General features: G+C 37.5%; 1 protein-coding gene across 3 annotated transcripts in view; it reads left to right on the forward strand.

Moving 5' to 3' along the window:
* Nucleotides 1-15,084, forward strand: part of LOC107563764 (neuroligin-1-like) — a 183,729-nt gene that overhangs the window by 104,467 nt on the left and 64,178 nt on the right. For 2 of the 3 annotated variants that reach the window (XM_016248710.1, XM_016248717.1), the window contains 2 exons: nt 8,483-9,309; nt 9,801-9,860. In XM_016248710.1, the coding sequence (XP_016104196.1) occupies nt 8,814-9,309; nt 9,801-9,860 (556 nt within the window). In that variant the 5' untranslated portion in view covers nt 8,483-8,813. The remainder of the gene's footprint in view (nt 1-8,482; nt 9,310-9,800; nt 9,861-15,084) is intronic. The other variant, XM_016248725.1, reaches the window with a different exon arrangement.

Here is a 15,084-nt window from a genome sequence, read left to right on the forward strand (position 1 = left end):
TTTGCATCTTTTTGAAGCCTGTCATTGATAGGCTACCATCAAATTTTTCTTGAGCAATTTGTTTTGAAATATGAAGTGAGGGGAGTAGAAATGTCAACTGGTTCAAAGTGAGATTGACTAATCATGGATAAATAAAATACTTCAGCTAACAAATTCAGTTTTGCAAGACGGGGCTCCTTTTAGGCATGTGTTTCTCTGCGAGACTAAACTCACAAGAACCCTGTGATGGGATATAAGCAAATATTAAATATTGTATGTGGCGGCTCAGAAATTGGTCATTGAAAAATATGCATGTCTTATGTGTTATCTATTTTTTATTATTTGTATTTTTAAATTCATATATATATATATATATATATATATATATATATACTGTATATATACTGTATATATAATTTTTTTTTATACATTATGGACTTTTATAAGAGCTTAAATTGTAATGCTTATAATAATTTGCTAATTATTGCTTGTATTAATTATATTAATAAATATAATTTATTTATCTGTTTGTTTATTTATTTGTTTGTTTATTTATTTTTATACCATACCAGCAATTCGGCATCAAAAGCTCTATTCATGGCAAACTCAAAAGTAACAAAATGTAAAATAGTCTTAATAATAATTAAATAATGATTATATTGAATTATAAAATAATTTATCTATATTATTTTTTACAAAATTTAAATACACATTTAAATTAAACAATACATATTTAATTATTATTTTTTATTACAAGACAGTTAGACGCTGTAACTAGATGTTACTAATTACTAGTGGCTATCAGTTGTTGGAGAACTAGTAGACCATCATGGTCTATATATTGTTTTTACATCCTTGCCTCTAAAGACATTCAATGGTTTGTTTGAAAACCTTTTGATTTTAATTAAACGCTGGCGGTTTCTGTTTCACCATTAACAAAATGCAAAATGGCAATGTTATTACTGAAATCTGCGTTATTTTATTACAGTAGATTAGACCCCAGGGCCACATATTTTGATCAGAGAGAATGGAGGATCTTTAAGCATTGTCTGTGGATGCCATTATATGGGGTAGAAGAAAGGTCAGCTCCTGCACTTCCATTCAGCCTTGTCTGTTTCCTGTCTGGCTGTGTAGCCCTCAGTCCGGATCTGCTGACACTTCCAGTCATCCTGAATGATCTGGTTGTTGGAGGGTAGTGGGCAGGGGAGGCTGTGTGTGGTGGTACAGTAGTGCTCAAGACAAATGCCCCATTATTGTGGAACATAAACCCTATTGTAGAGCCATGGAAGCAGAGGTGCTTTTCTCATTTACCGTGCTGAGCGAAAGCTTGTTCTGAATCCGCCCGTCACAGCGGCCACTGGGGAAGACTCGCCCACGGTTATAAATGAACCTCTATTCCTTATTAAGACTTGTGTTCGGAGGGGGGATCCAAATATAGTTCTTGCACATTTGCAGGGTTGTCTCAGATCAGTGAGTTGACAAAGTGAGGATGATGCACTAAATGGATATGGAAGATTTTGTGGTGCTGCCTTTTGATATTCTGTTTCCTATTATCTTGTTTTTGCAGCAGACTTTGATTTTTTGATAAGGGTGCTTCGATTAGGATTTTTGGAGTCGATTACAGGAAGCAGTATAGGAAATATTTTTGAAGCCTTTTTTTTAAATTAAGTACAGGGCTCCAGACTGCACCTGAAACGGTATTATTAAAAATATTAATTTGCAAGTGATATTTTTGCTAAGATCGAATTTCCTTGTAATGATTTAAAAATTTGCATGTAATGCCTTTTTTTCCTGATTATTTTCCGATCACATCACTGTATATATACTGTATATATAATTTTTTTTTATACATTATGGACTTTTATAAGAGCTTAAATTGTAATGCTTATAATAATTTGCTAATTATTGCTTGTATTAATTATATTAATAAATATAATTTATTTATCTGTTTGTTTATTTATTTGTTTGTTTATTTATTTTTATACCATACCAGCAATTCGGCATCAAAAGCTCTATTCATGGCAAACTCAAAAGTAACAAAATGTAAAATAGTCTTAATAATAATTAAATAATGATTATATTGAATTATAAAATAATTTATCTATATTATTTTTTACAAAATTTAAATACACATTTAAATTAAACAATACATATTTAATTATTATTTTTTATTACAAGACAGTTAGACGCTGTAACTAGATGTTACTAATTACTAGTGGCTATCAGTTGTTGGAGAACTAGTAGACCATCATGGTCTATATATTGTTTTTACATCCTTGCCTCTAAAGACATTCAATGGTTTGTTTGAAAACCTTTTGATTTTAATTAAACGCTGGCGGTTTCTGTTTCACCATTAACAAAATGCAAAATGGCAATGTTATTACTGAAATCTGCGTTATTTTATTACAGTAGATTAGACCCCAGGGCCACATATTTTGATCAGAGAGAATGGAGGATCTTTAAGCATTGTCTGTGGATGCCATTATATGGGGTAGAAGAAAGGTCAGCTCCTGCACTTCCATTCAGCCTTGTCTGTTTCCTGTCTGGCTGTGTAGCCCTCAGTCCGGATCTGCTGACACTTCCAGTCATCCTGAATGATCTGGTTGTTGGAGGGTAGTGGGCAGGGGAGGCTGTGTGTGGTGGTACAGTAGTGCTCAAGACAAATGCCCCATTATTGTGGAACATAAACCCTATTGTAGAGCCATGGAAGCAGAGGTGCTTTTCTCATTTACCGTGCTGAGCGAAAGCTTGTTCTGAATCCGCCCGTCACAGCGGCCACTGGGGAAGACTCGCCCACGGTTATAAATGAACCTCTATTCCTTATTAAGACTTGTGTTCGGAGGGGGGATCCAAATATAGTTCTTGCACATTTGCAGGGTTGTCTCAGATCAGTGAGTTGACAAAGTGAGGATGATGCACTAAATGGATATGGAAGATTTTGTGGTGCTGCCTTTTGATATTCTGTTTCCTATTATCTTGTTTTTGCAGCAGACTTTGATTTTTTGATAAGGGTGCTTCGATTAGGATTTTTGGAGTCGATTACAGGAAGCAGTATAGGAAATATTTTTGAAGCCTTTTTTTTAAATTAAGTACAGGGCTCCAGACTGCACCTGAAACGGTATTATTAAAAATATTAATTTGCAAGTGATATTTTTGCTAAGATCGAATTTCCTTGTAATGATTTAAAAATTTGCATGTAATGCCTTTTTTTCCTGATTATTTTCCGATCACATCATTCGTTATGTTGGCTTAATAAACTGAGACGATGTGCATCAAAGTTTTTGTAGAAAACAGTCCTCATCGCATGCCAAACACCAGCACACCTGCTAAAAGCAGCTCCAGTTGTGAAGCATGAGAGAGATCATGCAGTGCATTTTTGTTTTTACAATGGGGCAATTGCTGCACAATCAGGGTTCCCACGTGTCCTGGAAAACCTGGAAAATTGATGCCTAATTTTCCAGTCCTGGAAAACACATGGAAAATGTCAAATGTCTAGGAAAATCTTGTTGTCGAACCTGGAAAATTTTTATTTAAAAAATGTAGGCCTACTTGTGTTTTCCTTTAGCCAAGAACTGACTGTTTTCAGAAAAGTTTAGATGGTATTTTCTTTTCATTTGCCTCTCTATAATGCATACTAAAGTAGTGTTTATAAGGCAGCTGCTTTGTTTACAGATAAGCGCCACCTGCTGTCAGAGAGTGAATCTGCGTGTAATTCAGCCCATCTGCTGTTTTTGTTGCATTCAGATTGTTTTAAGCTGAAGTCAGACCATTCTGTTTTTGGTTCGGATTTTGAAATGACATCTAATTTAATCTAAATTAAATCAGAAATCATGCATGTAGCATCTTTGTTTGTATCGTCATTAAAATGCAGTGTTTGCCTCCAATTTTAAATGGCTAGAGTAATGCCTGCGATAGCGCAAAAAACATCTTATTCATGAAATCATATTTTAATTCTATTTTATCTTTTGCTTTAAACAATAAAATAAATATTAAATGGGGATTGGAGTCAGCCATGAAAAATCAAGATTGGTGCATCACTACAGACTTTTGACAGTGTGAGCATTGATGTGTTTTCTAACGTTCTATCCAGTGGTTAACTTTAAGAGAAGAATTTTGAATGACGCCGTTTAGTCTTGTGATGAATACTCGAATAGTCGATACTAAAATGTGAAAAATTTAACAATACCGGCCTTTTTGCAGCACTGGTAGTAACAATTACAGACTCAGTTCAGTACTCGCTGGCAGACAGAGTTCAAACGATTCCGTGCAAATTTATATCGCTTTCTGTGAAAAGCGATCGAATGGCCAAACAGAGGTTTAAGTCAGAATCCACTCATTTTTCACTTGACCCTATTAAAGCAATACTTAATTTATAAATATTTGAAGGATACATGTCAATGTTTTAAAATATTATTTTCTTTAATGTTATTATTACCATTAATAATGAACTCATTTAATTTATTTTTATTTTCAAACAGTTGAATAAAATTCTGGCTATGGTACTGAAATTGGTTCTGAAAATCATTTGTTGTAATATATAATTAAAAGCTCATATTAGAGAGCTGATTTTATGGTTAAGTCACGACCTTAAACTGTAGGCTATGTTTTTAAAGACTTCTGGAGAGAGGAATATCTACTTTAGGGCACGATCCTTGTCTTTTATTCCCGCCGTAATTCAATTAAAAGTGTCCTGGAAAAGTCCTCGAAGTCCTGGAAAATGATCGCTGGAAAAAGAGTGGAAACCCTGACAATAGCATACACACTGCACAAGCCTGATTTCGTGAGCTGTATGTGAGGCGGCCTTATGTGTGTGCACTTTTAATGTGCATGAGCGGTGTGTACCGTCTCTAGGAGAGCACGAGTGCTGAATGGTTTAAACACTGGTAAGACTTAAAAAGAAATGCAAATTATAAACTTTAGTGATCATGCGACACTGCCTCAATTAGGGATGTAATGGTATGAAAATTTCTAATCACGATTATAGTGACCAAAATTATCACGGTTATCAGTATTATCACGGTATTGTTAAAATGTGCTGGAGATGTTAAAAAAGTACCGACACATTAATCACTTCACCAAGTTTTATATTTAAAAATCAACAAAAAACAAATAAAATGACTTTTTGTTTGCATAATCACTAAAACAATAACATTACCAATGATGTTCGGATTTTAAATGACAACTTGACTGACAACAGTTTAATATGTTTAAATAAAGCTTTGAAAAGTTTAATAAATGATTAATTGTCAAAATGATAATTGATTAATAAATGATTATATGTATTTTATCTGCTCCATAAATAATTCTAGATTCTAAATGTGTAGAATCCACATAAGCTTGTTTTTCATCAACCGGTCAAAATTTACAGCAGGGCATGCAAATTCTGTACGTTTTTGGCCAGACAGACTGCACAGACTAAATGTAAATATAAGTCTCTGTAAATCCACTCTCTGACAGCAGGTGGTGCTTATGGAAAAGCTGAATTAGAGCTGTTTCCCGTAACCTCTGTGGACAAAGCAGTATTGAAATTAAGAACACTTCCTTTAGGTATTTCATGGAGCGAAGACGAAAACAAAATGCCATCGAATCGTTTCTGAAGACAGTCAGAACCTTCAGGGGTACATTCATATAAAACTGAATATATGAATGAATTAATTATAATTCCCTTAGTACTTTTTTAAAACCTCCCAGCTTTTCCGCCCTGTTTTCACTCAAAACAAAGCTACTCTGCATGCTGTGTGCACGTGAGACTGTTACTTAAAACTGTGCTTTATGCTGGACAGTATTTATTTATCGCGGGTTGTTCAAATCGTGGTAATCTAATACGGTTTTAATAATAATTAAATGATGAAACGGTAATACTAACCGTAGGGAATTTTATCATGATTTATCGTCAAACCGGTAATCGTTACATCCCTAGCCTCAATTGTTCAAGGGACAATCCTGTCTGTCAACTGTGCAGCGTGCAGCTCTCTTAGTGCAGACGCAATGTGGTGATTTGAAGACATTTGCACATTCTGAGAGGTAAAGCAAGAGAGCGTGCAGTAATTTACTCACGCTGTTTGTGAAATTGCGTCTCATAGAATGTTTTCAAATTAATTTGTTAGTTACTTAAAGGGGTCATATGATGCGATTTCAATTTTTCCTTTTTCTTTGAAGTGTTACAAGCTCTTGGTGCATAAAGAAGATCTGTAAAGCTGCAAAGACTAAAGTCTCAAATCCAAAAAGATATTCTTTATAAAAGTTAAGAGTCAACCATGCCTACCTAAAACGGCTCATTCTAACAAGCCCCCACATGCCTATGTCACGATGTGGGAAGATTTGCATAACGCCGCTGTGACGAGAGGGGCGGGGCTGAAAGCCGTGAGAACGGAGCGAGGCCGGTGGAGTAATTGATAATGAGCGACACCTGCACCACTCACCGGTCTCGAGTCTCACGGAGGAGCCCCGGAAGGATACAAAGGAGGAGTGACGACAGTGAAAGAGGAGAGAGGACCAGGCCTGGAGTTTATTTTGTGTTTTGGTTTTTTTTTGTGCGCTACAGTCGTCCGCGAGGGGCTGTCACGCTATTTTGTGTTTGTTTATTTTATTATTAAAATCTTAAATGTTCGCCGGTTCCCGCCTCCTCCTTCCCGAACTACGAACAACGTTACAGCCGCCCAAATGTTCACGCAAAGAAAGAAGGCGTAACTTTTATTCTCACTGTTGTATTGTTGTTACCGCCGCCGCCATGTCGTGAAGGCGCTGTGTGTTTCATTGTGAAAGCGAAACTACTTTGTTTGGCCTTCCAAAAGAGGACGATATCGCTTTGTCATGCCTAGAGCTGATCCGTGCTGGTCGCTGAGGAAATACATCAACTTCGTGCTGTGGATCGCCGGATCGGCTTTCACCGTGGATGAAGCGGAGTCCAGCTCGAGGTCGTCACATGTGGTTGCCGCAAGCCCGCCCGCCGCTGCTCACTCTAGGCCGCCGTGTGTGACGCTGTTTCATTGTGAAAGCGAAACTACTTTGTTTGGCCTTCCAAAAGAGGACACGACTAGAAATCAGTGGTTAAGTTGTATTTACAACACTGTTCCAGAACAGTTCAACCCAAATATTCAGATGTGTGCAGCACATTTTATGGAGGACTGTTTCCTGATCCTGGTATAGTAGACTACAATGCCGACTGTTCTGACTCACAGATTGTAAGTAAGTTTTTTATATTTAAAGAATTTGCCACTGACGATTCAAACGCGAGTTTTGAGCAGTGTGGAGTAGCGTTTGTATTTTGTCATTTCTCCGATCACAAATGCAGACATGGTTTTATGTTTACGCGGCGCAATGCAATGCAACGTGTAAAAAGACAGTATTTAGTCATTATAAAGTCATTATAATCCATAATTATGTCCCCACTGGATGCAACAAATGCCTTGTTTATAATGGGTTTTAATGTTTTTGTCTCGTCGCTCCGGCCGGTACAAGGCATCACAATATGGTAGGGGCGTAACATTTCCGTCACACGCTTGAGGTATTTGGCCAATCACAACGCACTGGATGGCTGGCCAATCAGAGCACATCTTGCTTTTCAGACGATGAGCTTTGTAAAAATCGACACGTTTCAGAAAGGCGGGGCATAGAGGAGAAACAATGTACAGTATGTGGAAAATAATGTGTTGTTTGAACCTTAAACCGCATAAACACATTTCATTACACCAAATACACAAAATAATGTTCGTTTTAGCAACATCATTTGAACCCTTTAATAAAGAAATATGAATTGTACCTCACCTTTAGCATTTTACCCGTGCCGGACAGAGATTGAGACGGTGCCACTGCATGTCATGTCAAACCTCTCACGGCAGGCACATTGTGAGATCGGTTTATGAGATCGGCCTTTGTAGAGACCGCCGATCAAACTTCCCTAAGCGATTATCAGCCGATAGCGATACATAGCCGATCAGTCGGAGCACCCCTATTTTTTATGTTTATCTGGATTTGCAGTAATGTAAATGAGCAGATTTTGTCCAAGCCAGGCATGATCTTGACAAACAACAGGACATTTTGTTGATTGCTTGGTTGAAACTGCTGGGTCAGTGAATTATAATTTATTTTTTTTGGCTTTGAACTATGGCTAGGCAACTTCAGATTGTAAAATGTAATGATATTTATGAATTAATGATTTGCGATATTTGAAAAACATTTATCAACTAAATATAATTTATTTATCTTTTACAACACCTGTGTTAAACCCCAGAATCCCCCCTGACAAAGTGATTTTCAATACTGTATCGTAAGTCCTGCTTTATTATACTGTATAATCACTTCAGCCTTTGATTTAGCGGTGGCCGAGACTCTGCTTAACTGTCTGGATGTGCCTGTATGACAGGTGCTGTGTCATGCCGGTGAGCTGTGATTCTAGAACATTCTGCTGGATAGCAGGCACACAAGATCACAGACGCCAATAAAGCAGAGTTCTCCCATCTTTCTCACCACTAATTTGTTTTTGTTTGTTTTTTATTTCCAGCAGGATATAGACCAACTACTGCACCAGGCTTGATTTATCTGTGGACAACCTGCCGCAAATGCCTCCCCCACCCCTGCCCCGTACATAGCCAGGATGGAAAGCTTCGTTGTCAATAGGATGGGACCTGACGAATAGCTGGTCTTGATCAAGATGTTGCTCGGATCTGTATTTAAATCCATGTGGGAATACTTGCCATGCAAAGAGGCTTTGAGATTTTTGACAGCTTCGCTCTCGGAACATCTGGCACCTTGGGTTTGATCTTTTCTTTCGTGCAAGTGGATATAAACTAGTACATCCGCTCTTTGCAGGACTAGCGTGAAGAGGATTGAACATGCCCTTCCAACAGCCAAACCGCCTGGGCGGTGTCTGGAGGCCCATGTGTCCTCGGCTAGGCCTCAGTGCTAGCCTGGATCTGCCGTTCTTGTGTTGGATATTAGGCTTGGCCCTGCACACCCAGCTGGCAGCCTCGCAAAAACTGGATGAAACGGACCCCGTTGTCACTACAACTTACGGCAAACTGCGGGGATTCAAAAAGGAACTCAACAATGAGATTCTGGGGCCTGTCATCCAGTTCCTGGGTGTCCCTTACGCAGCACCTCCCACAGGCGAAAGGCGCTTCCAACCGCCCGAGCCGCCTGTTTCATGGTCAGATATCCGTAACGCAACTCAGTTTGGCCCCGTATGTCCTCAAACCCTGCTGGAGGGCAGGCTACCGGACGTTATGCTGCCGGTTTGGTTCACCAACAGTGTTGAAGTGGTCTCGTCTTACGTACAAGACCAGAGCGAGGATTGCTTATTCTTAAACATATACGTGCCAACGGAGGATGGTGAGTTAATGTGCGGGCAGGACGGACAGACCTGTCTTTGTCATCTCACTGTGTCAGTTTCCTTTGTGCAGAATGTAGTGAGGGCAGCGGAAAAAAAATTGCATGATATCTGCATGTCCGATGCATGCCGCTGGATAATGCGTGTGAGCGAGTGTGCGTGTGAGTGAGGCTGTACGTGTGTCCTAACCTTCCCACCATCCCCTGCACATGCAAATCTCTCTGTGTGCTGCAGCACGTCCATTTTAGGTGGTCGGGTTTTCTTTCCCTTCCTTTACTTGTTATACAGACACACACTTTAGTGTAAACAACCCATAAATGAACCATAAAGGGTGAATATTGTGTGCAGTACTTATGATGATAATGATGTTTTAAGTCAGAGAACTTCTCTTTAAACTCTTCTCTTCCTCTTTCAGTCAAGTTGTGCTGTTGCATGCTCCTGATGTCCATAACGGACTCCCATGTTATTTTTTAGTCTTCTATTCATTTTGCAGTAAAAAGAATATCCAAGGAATGTGCCAGAAAACCCGGCAAGAAAATTTGTAGAAAAGGAGGTATGTATCCACAGACATGAAACCCAATAGAGAACAGCCAACGATCTCCCCCTTCTCTACAACACCTGAAGTCCAGATCTCGGCTCTCTGAGGTCGCATGTCAGAGAAGATCCATAATTGATTCCCACCATGAAGAGTTAACTGGGGAGACCGAGCCGTCTCTTAAATCAGATGGGCACACGTTGAACTTGCAGAGTCTAATCTCAATTAAAAGAGATGCTATCTGGTTTTCATTGGCTTACTCTGGCTGTATTGATCACAGCTTCATCAAGATAATGTCTCTAGCTCCTCCACCCTAGTGTACCCTACCTCGGCCCCTCTGAACATCGGGTTTGGTGACAGCTCGCTTTATATAAAGTATCCTGTTAATACGGCCTCAATGGCGACAAGAACAACCATAAAACGTTTCAGCTGGAGAACATTGTCATCTGCTGACATGAGGGTAAATGATCACAAATCAAATCAACATTGATGTTCTGCCGTCATTTCAACTTGCTTAATTTTCAGATCTTGTTCAAACTTCAATGTTGATTCAAAAGTATTTTGTTAACCTTTTCACAACCATTAGCATACACATTGTATCAACATTTTTTAAACATTGATTCAACAACTGACATTATTTGAACTATTCTTCAATGTTGAAGGTCACTTGCCGGCTGTGAAACTAATTCTCATCTGCGTTAATCTACAGCACAAATCCAATCTGTTCAGAAATTAAATAAAAATAAAATACTTCAACAGCAGCAACGGTTTCCTTATAAAAAAAATTCAATCCAGTGAGGACACAGATAGCATCTTGCTCTGGGATTATCATGAATGTTTAGTCCACAATGCAGAAACTGTTGTGTACTTGCTGCCATTTATGACATCTCTAATGTTTGCAACTGAATCCATGTTTCCAGCATGCTGTATAATAAGACCCATCATCAACATAACTGTGGGACTGTTTGAATAGCAAAGAACAGTTGTCTCGTGCCTGAAAAATAATGGAGGCATTTTAGTAAAATTGCAGCGTTAGAGTGGCTTCGAGGAAGTTGCTTGGATTGAGAATTTCTTTGTAAACAATGTAAAATCCCTTCTATTTTGCTAAGAATATCACATTTAATTCATGTCTAGTTTGATGGTTTATGTGCAGTTAGATCCATCCTTTGCTCGAGATGTGAAATAATTGTCAATGCTATGTCTTTTTGTGAACAAGTTCCATTTTCATTTAGGCTCCCCCATGCTGTTTTGGAAAATTTGTGTTTTAGGGGAAATAGAGCGATGAGATTTCATTTTTAGACCCCAAGCTTTATATTTTTAATTGGATTTGAAATTTACACATCTACCTTTAATTAATGGAAACCTTTGATTTGGAAAGCCTAATTCATTTACACTTCTGATAGATAAGAGAGTTGTTTAATTAATTTTTTTTTCTCTATGTAATTAACTACCTTGAAAAACATGAACAGTTGCCACGGTCTTATACTGACTTAAGCACATTACTGTCAAGGACGCTGTAAAGACATTACGCCTTTACCTCTTTAAAATAAAGGTTCTTTATTGACAATGATGGTTCCATTTGGAACCTTTAACATCCATGGGACCTTTCCATTCCAAAAATGTTCATTATAGTGGAAAAGATTCTTTAGATTATTCAAACGTCCTTTAGATTATAAAAAAGTATTAAAATGAAAATCATGGTTCTTTTAAGAACTATTTGCTGAAAGGTTCTTTGGGGAAGCCAAAAAGGACAAGTTCTTCTATGCCATGGCATTGCTGCTAAAAATGCTTTTGACACGTAAATCTAAATTTTTGTTGATGAACAGACAACAGATTAAGCCACGGTAAGCTATTAAAACTTAATTCAGAGCTTGTAACAAGGGCTATGGAAATGTAATAGTGTTGGTTCTCATTTCTAGTGTGACACCGTCTGATGCTATTTAGCTGCGTCACAAAAATTTAGTGGCCGTCAATAAGCTCTTTCGCTCTCTTCCTGTCCCAGTTTAGCAGTGGTTGATGGTAGTCCTAAGGGAAGTGTGATGCTTGCAATGCGCTAAGACAGGAATGGATTTGCAGCCCCACTGCTTCGCTTTCCATATTTTTTGTTCCCTCTCAGTTTCTGCCTCTTCTCTGCACCCTCAATTGAGATGGTCTGTAAAGCCTGAGCTGAAATTCACTTTGTCTTGGCTGGGTGAATGGAGCGCGGAGGAGCCAGAGTTAGCGGCGAGGGTGGAGATGAGTGCAGACGTCTGTTTGTATCGAGGCCGGGGGTGGTGCTCGCTGAAACTCGGGGAGAAACTTGATCATCTTGGCAGGGCGTAGAGTTAGAGGTGTGGGAAAGCGAGGCTGAGTTTGTGTCTGTAAGTAAGAGGTTTGTCACACTTGTTTTGGAAGCTTGCAGTAGATGGCGGAGCGTGGGCGGAAAGAGCCACTGTGTGACAGAGAAACAGGATTCCTCTGGTTCAAGGTTGTCCGATTCTCAAAGGAAATCAGATTGGAATCATACATACATGGGGTGATCAGAATAACCTGGACTTCGCTATAACTCGCTGTTTTAAAAGTCAGTCTATTGAGAAAAGTGTTGAGTTCTAGTAATAATACTTTTGAATGTGTTTTATAGGAACATTATTCATTATACAGGTATATATTTCCAGGGTGTACTGGTACTCTGGGGCTTTGGAAATAGTGTTTTTCAAGTGATGATTTTAGATTAAAAGCTCAGTGTATCTTGTATACTTGCAGGAAACATTTGTGTTTATTTATATTTTTCTTTATATAAGGATGATTATCTACATTTTTATAAAAATTTGAGAGGTGCTCGTCATGGTAGGGTATTGTGGGTGGTTTCAAGGGTGTTGCTAGGTTATTCTGAGTGGTTACAAAAGCCCCCATACCAAGATCAATATACAGTGCAAAGCATTTTTTGTTTTGTTTATACTTATTTTGTATAAACAAAATAAAGGTCTACTATTAGTGCATTTTATCCTTAATTTTAATGCATCTTGTATTGTCTTTTATCAATATTTTTATGATTAATTTCTATAATATAGTAATTTTTTATATACTATGTTAAAAAATATTTTTGAATAGTTTTAATAAAAAAAATACATTTACTGATACTATTTTGTAATTTATTCATAGTCAATTAATTAATGAGGTACATCATACGCAGAAGTAGTTAATTTAAGGCAGTATAATTTATCATATGATATTTATTTTATATATTTATTTAGTATATTAATGTTTTCCAATTTACAGTAATGAGAGTGACATTTTTTACATTACTACAGTAACAATTTTGTGATAAAATGAGCTCACTTGTTTTGAAAAATGTCACAATTTAACTTTTTAATTAACATTTTTTAGATAGATAGATAGATAGACAGACAGACACCTCACCTAATGATAGCAAACACCAGGACAGCAAACACCACTAATTTACAAATTGCTAACTAGTAATTTGTAGTATATGTGATGTTTTAAAACTGTAATATGAGTGGGCACAAAATGCTTTCCATGTTTCCCCACTCTAACTTAACATGCATTTTAGTCAGCTTTCTTTGTTCTGACTCTTGAATCTATTTGTTCAGAATATATTTGAATATTGAATATGTGTGTAGGAGTGGGACAGAGTACTATTACTGTAGGTTATGCTTATCACCATTGTTTCAGAGTAATTTTCTGCTCACTGTGCTTTCGTATGAACTTTCGGGCCATGTTGTGTAGGTGATGATGTCTCTGTTTGAATCAATAATGAGGGAACCGTTTCACCATAACTGATGAATACTATCAACAGATTGCTGGATCATTTTATCCAAATCTAATCACTGATTCAGTCCCACTCGCACACACTCCTCCTCAGCCTTTACAACATAATTTTCAAAAACCAATCAATAGTCTATTGGAGTCTTAAACTGCCCTGACCAGTCTTTCATCTGACAATGCAGATTTACATGCAAGTCATGCTTTTAATGAAAGGGAACCAACAAGGCAGAAATAAATCAATGTTTTTTTTTTTTTTTTAAGAATAGTTTTATTTGTGGTATATTTCTTGGATTTTCTTTCTTACTTTCAGTAATGTGTTTTGGCTTTAGTACAATAACAAATAAAAGCTAATAATCAATCCAGATTTTAAATAAAATTGATTAAAATATTATTTTTATATGTTTCCTTGGCTTTAAAATTAAAAAGCCCTGGACTAGGTCAGACTTTATTTTAGCATTTCTGAATTGTTAGGTGTCCATTTTCAAGAATAATTACGTTAACTCTCTTTATATCATTGAATCGTTGAACAGAAAAACTGATGTAGCAATGAATTAAACAACCATCAAAGATGCAAATACAAATCTGAATACATTTGATTTAACATCAATAGTGGCAGTCATTAATTTTATGCATTGATAGAAACAGTTCATTGTCTGCAATGAAAAAAACTGTTCTTAGTTTCACTTATGAGATATATTCAAATATGAGATACATTATTAATGTCTTTTAATCCTAAACAAAGAAATGCATGTAAAAATGCAGTAAAAGCAAATAATTTTCTGCTCCAGAGCAGAGACTGTTATTTGTACCAACCTGGCACTCTCTAAATTTAGCAGCTTTGGGATTTCTGGTTGTATCTGAAAAGATAAAGTGGGATTAGGATAATTTAGTTCTTGGCTGTTTTGCTGATTTATGACTCGTCCCTCGTCCTAATTTTTGTGGACTCGTTCTTAAATTCCCACCCGCCCCCCAGAAAATGTCACACTGTTCTAAATGTTTTGTTACTTATTTAATGGAAAATATCGTAAAACTATAAGGAAAAAACAGTTCAAGCGAATAAATGCCGTTGTGTTCTTCATCTCTAAAGCCGTTGGTCTGAACTGTGAAATTCCTGTGCTAAGTGTAGTGCCAAGTTGCTTTAATTACAGTTTATGCTAAAATGGAGCGTATTAGAGGAAACAGACTGGTGTGTGGCACCTGGCACTGCTCCCAGATCAGCTCAAAGCATTTTCTCATAACGTAGATGACAACAACTGAACCTTGTGGAGAGAAAAAAGCAGAGAGGAAGTGAAGGGACAGACTGTCACAGATGGTGCATGTGCAGGGGAGATTGTCTAAATGCTTCATTCACCTTGAAATGACAATGAGAGACTCACGTTTGACCTAGAGCCAAACAAACTGCATGCATGCTGTCTTGGACAAAAGAATGAAGTTTTATATATGCTTTGGACAATAGAGTTCCCCCCCCCCCCCCCCC

This window comes from Sinocyclocheilus grahami, unplaced genomic scaffold (genome assembly GCF_001515645.1).
Source record: "Sinocyclocheilus grahami isolate Dianchi unplaced genomic scaffold, SAMN03320097.WGS_v1.1 scaffold25.1, whole genome shotgun sequence".
In the NCBI taxonomy this organism is placed as follows: Eukaryota; Metazoa; Chordata; class Actinopteri; order Cypriniformes; family Cyprinidae; genus Sinocyclocheilus; species Sinocyclocheilus grahami.